Source organism: Phalacrocorax aristotelis, chromosome Z (assembly GCF_949628215.1).
Source record: "Phalacrocorax aristotelis chromosome Z, bGulAri2.1, whole genome shotgun sequence".
NCBI classification, from domain to species: domain Eukaryota; kingdom Metazoa; phylum Chordata; class Aves; order Suliformes; family Phalacrocoracidae; genus Phalacrocorax; species Phalacrocorax aristotelis.
The window spans coordinates 29,153,973-29,166,810 of NC_134311.1; the positions used below are offsets into that span (position 1 = coordinate 29,153,973).

Here is a 12,838-nt window from a genome sequence, read left to right on the forward strand (position 1 = left end):
TATTTTATTTGTCTTCTTTTGCAGTGTTATCCATGATTTTGATGGTTATAATCAGGTACATTTCAAGAGTACTTGTCTGGATTTTAACAATTCTTGTCATTCTGGGATCACTCGGTAAGTCGTTCATCTCCCAGTTTCTGAGTGCCTGGTTCTAATCTTTGTGATCCATGTCCTCAGGCCAGCTACATCCTGCACAGGTCTTGGACCATGCATTTCTCTTCAGCTTTCCTTTAAGCCCCTTGCAAGACAAATGTGAAAAATGCCACCTTGTAGTTGCAGTCCTCTTCCAGAGAGTATGTTGCTCCTTAGAGATGTGGTGCACTCCCTGCTTGGTTGGCAAGCTTCCTGTCAGCCTATCTCATTAGAGCCCACGTAGGCAATATGGGATATTCCTCACAGCGCTTTTAGCGCAGCCCTAAACGTTGCCTCCTTCTTAACTGGCCTTCCAAACATGTGAGCAAGACAGCTAGCCTGGTTATGTCTAATGGTGTACCCACACGCTGGGTGTATTTAAGCGTGAAGGAATCAAAGGGCAACTATTGTTTATGCAGCCTCAGGGGACCCTTAGGATGCAGATGTGTCCATACAACCCTGACCGGTTCATCAACCCCTTCAGTCCTACTAGTAGCTCTGTAGGTGTATCTAAGATCTGTTCTTGAGGAGAGGAAGCAAAGGTGCTTCTCTAGCATTTCTAATTAAATCCTTGTATTTCCATATGACTCAAAGTCCTGCGTGACCTACATCATGTATGGAATGCAACCAGCCATGCCATCTTGGGAATGGCCAAAGATTGTCTCATCCAAAATTATTTAGCTTGCATGAAGACAGCCTTGTTTTATCACATTAACTTTTAAATTTGTAAAACTGAAGTTTTCTACTACTGATAGTAGCAAAGCCAAAATGTATGGGCAGATGAACATAGGGAAGGAACTAAGATAGAATAATTAGGAAGCACTAGCCATTTAATTCTTGCAATGCATGACTGCAAGGGATGGAAAAAAAATAGGCAGACCATCACTGTCTTTTCAGGATCACTTGGGTTTTCTGCTTGCTGTTCACAGGATCACTGATCACAGAAAAGGGAAAAAAATTTTTTTTTTCATTTATGTTCTCTTTAGGAGCTGAGCAACTATGTTGAGTGAAAGAGTTAAATGACTTATTGCCGTCTGTTATTATGTCCTAAAAAATCACATCCATTACACAGACTGAATAAGAACATGCCATTCTGAGACATACTGCGTATTCAGTATTCGCTGTTTGTTTAGGAGACACCAAAAGAGCATCCTCCATTTTAGACCTGAGTGGAGTACCTTCAGCAAAAACTTGTGATCTGTAGATAAGCTTATGCAGCTGATGCAGAAATAACAGCAGAACAGAGAAGGGTACTCAAAAGAGATACTCAGAAGCCTCTCTGAGGGGCTGGAGTCTTGTATTTAAGAAAAGTTCTACCTTGGAAAGGTAGCTAGAATATGAGAATAAATTCTGGCCATGAGGCTAGGATTTCATAACAGGGCTTAGAAGAAAGTACCTCACACTATATTGGCCTCCTGAGCTTTTCACTGGTATTTCTTCCAGTGCCCGAAAGACCTCTGTTGCAGGTGTAGTGATGTGTCATTAACCTGAGGTGGTGTTTTCAGTATCAGGGCTGTTTCTTCTCTTCTCAGTTAGTCTTCTCAGGAGTTGTAGGCTCCTACTTTTGTTCCCCTTGTTATTTGGTATCCTAATCCAAAGGTCCCTCTCTGTTCCCCACCTTAAATTCTTACTCCCTACCATATTATACATATATATACATATGTCCTTCCATATAACTCTTTATGCTTCTTTATGTTACTCTGTTGTCTGTCTAATAGGAGTGGTGATCTTCATTTTTAGGGCTCCCCATTCACTAGTCCTCTCAAGCACTTTACCCTAAAATAGAGTCAAAGAGCTGCAGGACTCTTAAGTGGTCATAGTGGTTAGGACTGAAAAGAGTATGTCTACTTGAGAAGAAGGCACTTCTCCATCCTCAGAAGTTTCTGATGGGTTAGCCATCAGTGCCCTTGAGTATTCTGTACAAGACTAGACTTAAAAGAATAAACTGTTTAGTTTCTTTGGTAGTCGGTAATATAACTGTGTCACATAGAAGGAGCATCTTTCAGTTATCCTTTTATGTTTTCTCTAAAACATAGGTGGTACAGGAGTCCTGTGGTGGCTGTATGCCAAGCAACGAATATCTGCCAGTGCTGCTGAGACTCAAATAGCCAAAGACAATCTTCAGGCCCTTCTGATCTATGCCATTTCAGCTACAGTCCTCATGGTATGCTTTGCTAATGACTATGTTATTTTCTTGTTCTGCCACCCCGGTTGTTTCTATTTATTCAGGTGAAAGGTTTATATTGCGCACATGTTTGAAGAGCTTATTTCTACTGCAAGCTGTGTTTTTTTTCTTTTTTCTTTTTTTCTTCCAAGCATTGTTCTATAATATCTGTTTTTGAATCAGGAGAGAGTTACTGACCCTGCAGCTGCTCTCCTCTACTTAAAATGTTCACAGGGAATCCCATGAATTGGTGAAATATTGGACTCCCAATCCAGTTTCACTTACAAGATTTTTGCTATGTTCCCAGTTCAGAGGTACTTCATCATTTCAGTTTGTTTGAAAGTCCTTAGACTGTTCCTACTTCTGAAATCGATTGTTCCCAAACTTCTTCCACTTACAGAAGGATCATTGTGAACTAAAATACTAAAAATTATTACTGTACCAATTTATCTTCTTCAGACCTTTTGGAGATGTTTCTCCATACATTTTCTCCAGATGTTCCAGAGTTACTGACTTTACTACTAAAAATCAGCAATGTTTAACTAACTTAGATGACAAGTTCTCCACACCATGCCCAAATATAGATGCTAAATTGTATTCTTTGTTAAATCTTGCCGATTTCACTGGTTTATAAAACGTAGCTGAGGATAGAATCTGGTCTAATCTCATGAGCCTGAGGCTGATGATGATTCCAAATACATAATTTTGAGATTGGAATTCCCTGAAAGTATAATGTGGAAAATAATTTATCACCAGAAGAAGCTGATAGAAGTTTTACATTTTGATCTGGTGTTCTTAGAGACAGAGCATGTGTTAATTTGCTGTGTTTAAATATCCTTGCTGTGCAAAATGATAGCTTGCTTATTTTTCAGTTCTCTAAAATGTGATTTGGAAACTTCTCCCTCTAGGTTATCCTGTTCTTGATAATGTTAGTTATGCGCAAACGAGTAGCTCTCACCATTGCCTTGTTCCACGTGGCCGGCAAGGTCTTCATTCACCTGCCACTGCTAGTCTTCCAGCCATTTTGGACATTTTTTGTGCTTATCCTCTTTTGGACATACTGGATCACAGTCCTGCTTTTCCTTGGTACTACAGGTAAGCAGCCACTAGGTTTACTTTAAATAAATACCACTTCATTTTTTGATTATTTCAGGCAGAGTTGGTTAAAAAGCATGTGAAAACCGCTAGGAAAAAAACCCCATATATTATGCGTCTGTTGTCTGCTTCAGTGACTTCAAAAGAGTTGTTTCAAGAAAGTTGTGCATTTGAGTCTGCATTCCCAGTATGTTACTTTGTGCCTTCATCCAGCTTTTATATTTATTGCAAGTTGCCATGTTGCAAACCACAAAATTCCATAAATAAGACTGCTATAACAATTTTTCAAATAATGCCCTCTAATTTTACATATACAGGTCAAAATCAGCTAATCTTACAGCTAATCTCCTAAGGATTGTACTGTAGCCAGTACTCACGCAGATGAAGACACAGTAATGAAAGGGCTGTCACACACATTTGCTGTCTCCCAAAATGTAAATATACTCAAAGCAGTGTTCAGTTATTCATAACATAGGTGTCTAGTATTAATTTCAGCCTTTTCCAGGATTATTAGGGAGAATTTTCTCCTGTTTGTACACCATATTCTGAGAGCAGCCAATGTACTTTTAATTTGGGCCCGCTGTGAAGCGTGTAGAAGAAAAGAGCTTGCTTTGTGTTCAGGATCTGACAAGAGCTTCTAGAACTAGTCCTGTGGGTTCAAATCTTAGTTACTTCAGCACAGAAACCTAGCAACTGCTTTTTAAAATGGGAGATGACTGTTGTTTTGCAGAAAGTTGAAGACAATAGAGACCATAATTCATTATTAGAACCTTAGGATTTTGAAGTTTATTGTTTACTGCTGATACAAAAGTATCAGTGTTTCAGGTCACAGAGCTATTTCAGGATAACACAAGATAAATATTTTTTTTATTTCATAGCCTGAATTCTGAGCAAGGGATGGAGGTGATAGAATTCTCATGTTCTTGTTCTCATTACGGCTGAAATTTTTAGTTCTTGTTACATGCTGTGCTGTGTGCAGAAAGTGTTTGCCTCTGAAAGTGAGTTAAGTCTCAGCCCCATGCTTCACTCTGTGAGTTAAAGACCACTGCACACTAGATTTGTAGCAGAATTTAGGTAAATATTATATTTTTCTGACAGAACTCTTCAATTTGCTTTGATTATGCAAAGACAAATGTATGCTTTTGGCTTTATATGCACTAAGTATCTTCACTGATACCAGTTAAACAAAATCTTAGAGCGAATAGGGCCAGATCTTTTCAATCCAAACCAGGGGAACTGAAAAAGGGTATGCTATCTGCGTATGAGAAGCAGCCTACTTTTATGAAGAGCTTGTTCAACAAAACCAAAATTATTTCAATAGTTGAATTTATTCACATGAGAACACTAATTTTTTATATAAGCGTAAATGCATAGGTAAGAAGCTGGATAAAGTGGTATCCGTGCTAAGTCTAAACAATGGTTTTCAAGGTAAGCATTTTACACACATGATGTTAACTTTCAGTATTTTCCTGAATCTCATCAGCCATTCACATAACTGTTGTATAAGATGAAACATCTCAATGTGGGTTAACACATTGAAATAGAACTTTTCCTAAGAAGGTTCTCATATGTACTGTCAGTCTCAACACATGCTATCACTATTCAGATGAGACAGAGAGTCAATGGATTTCTGAATGTATGAAATTGTGCGCTTAGAATCTCTAAAGCTGCTCCTTATGTCTGTAAATACCTTTAAAGCTACAATATTGTTGAAGTACATGGACAAAGACTTACTGTAAGGAAAACAAAAGCCATCGTTAATGTTGCCATCCAGCTGTAAGGAGCTGTGAAGTGTAATATTGATTCTGACTGTATGAATACCATCAACAGAGCAGCAGCCTGAAATTAAGAATGACTAAGGCAGGCTTCTATAATGTTCAGTTTTAAGGGGTTTTGCTACTTGGTGGTGGTTAGTTTAGGAAATTTTCACCATGTGGCTAAAAATAAAAAGGTGTTGCGGGATTTTGAGAACACTCCAAGTATTTTTAGTGCTTTTTTCAAATGCCGTTATACTGATTGTCTCAAAAGCTATATCTTTCATACGAACAATCTTCTTAAACATGATATTTAGTGGTATTAGTAGAGGCTAGAGGGGCTCTGCTGTAGACAGTTATGAACTGCTAACACCATACGCTTCCTTCTTTCTGAGTTGCTGTAAGCACCATTTCCTTTTTATCTTCATTTTTTCCTAGGTAGTCCTGTCCCAAATGAAGAAGGATTTGTTGAATTTCGGATGGTAGGCCCTTTGAAATATATGTGGTGGTACCATGTAGTGGGCCTGGTCTGGATCAGTGAGTTTATCCTAGCCTGTCAGCAGATGACAGTAGCAGGGGCTGTTGTGACATACTATTTTACAAGGTAAGAACAACTTAGCTCTACTGTGAGCAGCCTAGAAATGGAATTAGCAGAAATAATAAGGGACACAGCTTTTGGGAAGAATTCTTGCTTCCACCCTGAAAGCTGGAGAGCAGTTGGATTTTAATGACTCCTTTATAAATCATGTCAAGTCCTAAAATAGTCTGTTTTGCTGAATATAGATGGTATTCTTGATACTTAGGACTTGAAGTCTTGTTTGCCTTGTAACCTGTGCTCATTGTATGGACACAGATGGTTGCTTACAAAGCAGAATGCACACGGATGATCATCTGTAATGCTAATAATTAATGCTGATGAGCATGGTAGAGATAAAAAAATATTGAAAGCAATTGATTTTTATTTGAATTGCAAAACAGTACCCTTTATTTATTACAGTGCTTCGTTAATCTTTCTTACATAAGATTCCTTCAGGTGTTATTAATCATTTACATATAAATTCTGACCAGATCTTTTTCAACTAAAAGGTGATACAAAATATGTGTGCATTAAAGTTCCATATTGCATTGCTATATTTGTGTACCAAGTTGTGTATCAGGGCATACTTTACGCCGGCTTTTCTGCTAGATATTCAAGAAGGCAATACTAATTATTAAGAAATCGTTTTACCAACCTTCAGGCACAAGAATTTTGCTTCACAGAGATAAGAAACTGATTTCAGAACTACAAACTTAGCTTTGGGGTTTTAGTCTCTAGTATTTTAAAACTTTTCTGAAATTACAATTGCTTAAAATTTACCTTGAATAGGTGAAAGTGAAAGTTCTGTGTTTAGCCATTTAGAACCCAGGTTTTTCAGGAAAAAAAATGGTATCAGGTGTTTTGTTAGTGTTTCATGAGAGTAAATAGTACTTCAGTGATCTGAAGGATTACATTTTGGTATGTAGAGCAGAACTATGGCAGTATTTTTGGTAAGGAAAAGAAGTAAGTACACTGATATCTGTTTTATAAAAGTAGAGTTTCATGAAGCTTCTCCACATGTCATCCTAGATCTAGTAGTTCATGATACATTTCTTCAACTTGCCGCCCCTCTAAAGTGCCACATCATTGTTCAAGAACTAGATGAGTAGTTTTATTTCAGATGTTCTCAAAGTCTTTTCCAAACAATATAAATACAACTCCTACTCCTCCTCAAGAGCAGCATGAGTAAAGGATGTTGATAAGATACTTAGCAAAGGTGGTTTACTTAAGAAAGGAAAGCTAAGATGTTGGAGTGATGCCATCCACAAGAAGTATCCTAAATACACGTGTAGTTCAGCTAGTTGGTTTTGGCATGTGTTTTTAGCCTTTCATCAGAAGAATATGGTTTATAAAAATTTCTAGTGGTATCCAGCAGCCACACTCTATTCTTGCCATGTGCTTTTAAGAGTCTCGTTTTTTAGAAAATGGGTTTTTAAATACTGCATGCAGAAATTTTTCAAGTACATGATTCAAATCACAAATGTTTAATTGGTTTGTCTTTTTAATTGAGACTGTTATCTGAATCACATTTGACTCCTTATCTGCCTTAGTCTCTAAAACAAAATCAAAGGCAAGGGATTAATTTACTGTGCTGACAGAAATTATGTTATTTTATTAATTATTAAGCCCTCCAGTATACCAATGAAATGCATCTGTGAAGTTATTGCAAGACGTTACAGGGATGTAATCTTGTGAATAATTAAACTAGATTGAGTAACAAACTACGGAAATACAGAGGAGAGAGGATAACTTTGTATTGAAATAGATCACTTAGCAATGCGTTCACTTCATCTCTAAGTTTATGTATTTTCTGTGACCTGAGGATGAGTGATTTTTCTTTTAACTGTACCCTATCTTTCTATAACAGGAATTTTACTTTAGGTTAGTAAGTACCCATCTGTCCCTACTGTTAATCTTTTCTGCATTTTAAGGTACAATTCTAATCTGAAAAGTGACTTAGTAAGAAAGAAAAGAGCATTAACTTGGACTTCCCCATTATTTTGCATATTAACAGCTTTCCACAGCAAATGAGGTGAAGTTATCTATGGAGAAATGTTTTATATATGTTCACTGTTCATTTGCCTTAGCCAGATGGATTCCTTTCAACTCAGGCAATAACAGACCTCAAGGTGTTCTGCGTTACAGACTCTGTGCCCTCAGTGACATTTACCTCAAAAGCAGGAGGTCGTTGGGTTGTGGTTGGGTTGCGGTTGGGTTGCGTGGATGTAAGGCTCAGACTTTTTAGGTGATTTAGGGAGTAGAATTTGGCTTCTTCCACCTGCGTTCTGAAAGTTAATTGGAAGAAAATGTAGGGTAAAACTATTTTAATCATTAACATTGCAGGATTAAGTTAAGCAGATGTTATTTTCATGGAATGAAGACTCTACTTTTTGTATCTTTTTGAATGAAGCTTCCATTAAAATAGCTTTCTCCCAAGCTGGAGAGAAATTTTATGTTTGGAATGTTAGCATTTGTTCCTTTAATATGCTTAGTATTACGTTCATATTTCTAATAAAGAGGAAGAGCCATTCTTTAAATGTTGAATAAAGCTGTTCTTTGAGAGAGAAATAGAAGTGGCTTCCTTGGTGGGAAATACAGATTTTGAGGGAATTGCTTCAAAACTGGGAAGGTGACTGTTCATCTGATAGAACAAAAATTTTCTAGCCGTGTTGCAATAAAATAGCTTGTTTTAAGGCTTAATACTTTGTTCCTTGAGGATATAATAGCTAAATCAGAAATGCAAAACATCTGAGAAAAGAATTTGCCTAATAAATAACAATAGTAATGTCCTCTCCAAAGTCTCCACAAAGACCTCCAACAGAACAGGAGAGACGGGGAAGGCAAGTTATCAGTAGTCCAACTGAAAAAAAATTCTAGCTTTGTTTCTCACTTTTTTGGAAGGCTTTAAATTGTACACCAATAAATGTAATTTTGTGGAAACTGCTACTTGGTGATAGTGGTAATGCAGCCAACTGCTAGTAGGACTGCCCTTAAGACATACCAATTCCTTATCCTCTTCCTATTATTGCATTAGAGCCGAAACTGTGACTTGCCCACACCATCAGTGTGAACTGATGAACACTGAAAGCTAGTATGAGGATAATACATTCCTTTTGCGCATTAGTTTACTGAGAATTTGTAGTATTTCTAGATGACACTAAATACATATTGATACTCTACTTTATTCTTTTTCAACAGGGAGAAAAGGAATCTGCCATTCATGCCTATTCTGGCATCTGTTAATCGCCTTGTTTGCTACCACCTAGGAACGGTGGCAAAGGGGTCTTTCATTATCACGCTAGTGAAGATACCACGAATGATTCTTATGTATATTCATACACAACTCAAAGGAAAAGTAAGAGAAATAGATTTCATTTTCTTACTGAAACTCAACGCCTGATATGTTTACACCTAATTTAATTTAATCTGTGTGGGGCTGGAAGTCTTGTTTTGGAATTTTTGGTCTACCTTTTGGTAAAGGACCATGGGACTGGGAGGGACTGCTTAAGTTACCAAGCTGAGTATCAGTTACTGAAACACAAAGGAATATTGTTTTCTTAAGATCTGTTGTTATTACTCTTTATCTTTGTTTTCCCACATTCTGTGATTTCCTAGGAAAATGCTTGTGCTCGCTGTATGCTCAAAGCCTGCATCTGCTGCCTTTGGTGTCTAGAAAAGTGCCTGACCTACTTGAATCAGGTAAGGATTTCAATAGTCAAGTTTTATGTAAGGGCTGATAATATATATGATTCCCAGAATGCAGTCTGAGGCTGACACATAAGGTATCATACTTTGGAACTGAACTTCAGTGAAAGTACTTCAGTCTTGTCTCCATTACTGAAATTACACTGCAAATCACTACATTAGTCTTTGTTTACCTTGTAAAGGTGAAAAATAGCTGGTATTCATCTCTGTGAATAAGGTATCTCAACTTCATAACAATTTGTTTAGTAGTTGGAGGTGTTCCTCCTTATGTCTACTCTATCTAACTACATCTGAGTTTCAAAATATGTTTGTGAAAAAAGAACGAAGCTTTTCTAGGTGTAATATTTAAGGTTCATACAATTGAAAAACTGTATTTAACATAAAAATTGTCATCATCATCTACAAAGTGGAAAGAGAGTTGCAAGTTGCAACACAATGTCTGGTCAGACCCCTTTGTAAAAGATATTTTATTGGCCTGTGGTTCCATCTCTGTTAAATGCATGTCTTAATATCTCTCTAACATCCCTTTCACTGTTGTTAATTTTTTCGCTTGTGAAAATACAGAAATAAAAGCAGAAGGTGGCATTTAAAAAAAAAAAAAACAAACAGAACAAAATCAAAACCAGTATAATCCTTCAAAATTGCCCTGCCTAACTTTGAGTGTAGTCTAGTGAAGTATCTAGGAATTATCTTGGTGGACTCGTATGACTCTCAAACCCTTTCATACTTCCAGAATATTTTTTCTAACTGCTTAATTGCTGTAGTTATGCCACTGGTCACCTCCTCCTGCAGAGAAATTGCAAATTCTGTTTAATTACATTTTTGGAATAAACTTGTTAGTGCATAAGTGATGAGCAAGGGAGGAGAAGAATAGTAATTCTCTGCCTCATATAGTCTTTTGTGAGCTGGTACATGCTGCTTGAGTCAACAACTCTTAAGGGAATCTGTGTTCATGAACATCATATGACTTAGGTGACTTACTCAGAAGCCGTATCTTCTCCCCCTTCTTCCCCCACTCCCTCTGAAATATCTGATCATCCCATGAGTAAATCTTCAATCTGCTTTTCCCAGAATGCATATACAGCCACAGCTATCAACAGCACCAACTTCTGCACCTCAGCAAAGGATGCCTTTGTTATTCTAGTGGAAAATGCTTTGCGAGTGGCTGCCATAAACACAGTTGGGGATTTTATGCTGTTTCTAGGAAAGGTATGTCTGCTGTTTACAGTTGTTACTGACCTACATAGTAGGAAGCTTTCCTTAGCAATGTCTTGCACCCCAGATACCAAATGCCTTCAAATTCATGTTTCTTAGCATGCACTTTATCACATCTAGCTGCATCGTATCAGGACGGGACTGTCCAGGATAGGGAGGATAAACAGATGGCTCCCTTACGTTAAGTAAAACGGATCAGAAAGGAATAGCTGAAGATGATGACACCTTCTGCTTTAATTTATTTTTAGGGAGTCCAGGGAAAAATGATTATTAGAACTTCTGAGTTTTTGATTGGTTTTGTGGTTAAAATCTAGAAAGGTAAGGACAGGAAGCATTTCCTCTAAATTCTGTTCAGTAAGGGCTCTCCAGGTTTATGCTGAAGATTGGCACATTACTGATCACCGTTTGTGACAAAATTGGACTGGAAGGTAGTATAGGAGCCTGCTATGAGGAACTTCCAGCTTGAACTGAACTGTCTTCCTTATTACATTGCTCTACTTTTATTAAGTCAGAGTACAGTGGGCTGAACTTTTAATCCAGTAATTAAGTCAATAAGTTGTGAGAAGAAATTAACACATAATGAAGATATAGGTGCTTGGGAGACCATGAAATTACATAGTGTGGTTTTATAGAGATGTCTGAAAGGGACATCTCCCTGAAAAGATGTCTTTCAAATTATTAGAGAAATGCACAGGTGACAGAAATGTTAAAATGAACGGTGCAGCATATGAAAAACAGTATCAGCTAAAACAATGCCAGGCTGCCAGCCTGTCTCCTCTATCAGTGGAACCCGATTTTTTCATAACACAGTAAAGCTGACCTATATTACAGTTTCATGTTTAGCTGCAGTGTTCGTAATAATAGATTCAGAAATGTCAAAAATGTTGAGTGGTCACGACAATTGTTTTAGTCCTGTTGTCATTCCCAAAGACCAAACTGGTACCCAGTGAAATATCTTGTTAGGGCGTCACACATAGTGTAGTTCTGTGGAGACTTTTCAATAAAGTGCGTCACATGAATTCTGATCGACTTTCCCTGCTCGGAGACGAGGCAGAGGTAAGACGAGCTTGGAAGTTGTTTCTGCCAGCAAAACGAAAAACATACTGTACCCCCACAAAGACCTGCCTTCCTCCCTCCCTCTCCCCTTGTCATTTACACTCAGGGATGTGGGGAATCCAGGACATAAAGTATCATTACCACTAGCATCTGTAACTCCTAGTTCTAGCACTGGCAGAGCAAGAAGCACATAGGTTGAAAACAAAGCAAAAAAAATCAGAAGGCTTCTGCCATTAGAGTTGTATTCTGTTTTCTTCTTCAGGCCCTGATTGTCTGCAGTACAGGTTTGGCTGGGATTATGTTACTGAATTACCAACAAGATTACACCATCTGGGTGCTGCCACTCATCATTGTCTGCCTCTTTGCGTTCCTGGTTGCTCACTGCTTCCTTTCCATTTATGAAATGGTTGTTGATGTCCTTTTCTTATGTTTTGCCATCGATACAAAATACAATGATGGGAGCCCTGGGAGGGAATTCTACATGGATAAAGTTCTCATGGTAAGTTTCCCCTTGCTCTCTAAGGCTAAGAGTATGGTTCATAAAATGGGTATTTGGAGAGTAGAGTGAACTCACTAGCTGAGTTTGATACTGTAATTTTTTTTACCTGGGTTACCTTCCTGTCTTGTTCATGGCTTGATCAGCAAATAGTGTGGTCTGACAAGCATCACGTTAGTAACGATGCTTCCCTCCCTTGACATCACAGGTATTGGCTTTTATGCTCTGGCTGTGAGATGAGCAGTTGTCTTGCAGAATCATACCTCTGGGTATCATTTCTTGTAAATGTTACACTGCAGAATGGAAAGAAGCAAAACAAGGAGGAAAGGCTTGGTTTTTGTATTTTCCTAAGAAGGACCTTTCTTGGGACATTGAATAGAAAAGGTATCAGAGTATTCTACCACACACACAGATAGTGACCACACTGGAGTTTTTCTTCTTTCAGATAGACAGGAACCAGAATTTGCTTCTCAGTCTGTTATGCACAGAAGCAACAGATATTATGTTCTGTCCTGGAGCCTAGATGCTATGTCAAGGCCCTTTGCACAATTCAATTATTTGCTTGTTTCACCTTATTCCCAAGACCAAGGTAAACATTATGCTCTTCAAGCCATTTAGTTTGTTGTTGAGTAGCTAATTTTCTT

General features: G+C 37.9%; 1 protein-coding gene across 3 annotated transcripts in view; it reads left to right on the forward strand.

Annotated features, from left to right (window-relative positions):
• SLC44A1 (solute carrier family 44 member 1) overlaps positions 1-12,838 on the forward strand; it is a 68,558-nt gene that overhangs the window by 48,766 nt on the left and 6,954 nt on the right. For all 3 annotated transcript variants that reach the window (XM_075079754.1, XM_075079752.1, XM_075079751.1), the window contains exons 7-14: positions 25-114; positions 2,169-2,296; positions 3,205-3,391; positions 5,584-5,749; positions 8,921-9,077; positions 9,338-9,421; positions 10,499-10,636; positions 11,961-12,197. In XM_075079754.1, the coding sequence (XP_074935855.1) occupies positions 25-114; positions 2,169-2,296; positions 3,205-3,391; positions 5,584-5,749; positions 8,921-9,077; positions 9,338-9,421; positions 10,499-10,636; positions 11,961-12,197 (1,187 nt within the window). The remainder of the gene's footprint in view (positions 1-24; positions 115-2,168; positions 2,297-3,204; positions 3,392-5,583; positions 5,750-8,920; positions 9,078-9,337; positions 9,422-10,498; positions 10,637-11,960; positions 12,198-12,838) is intronic.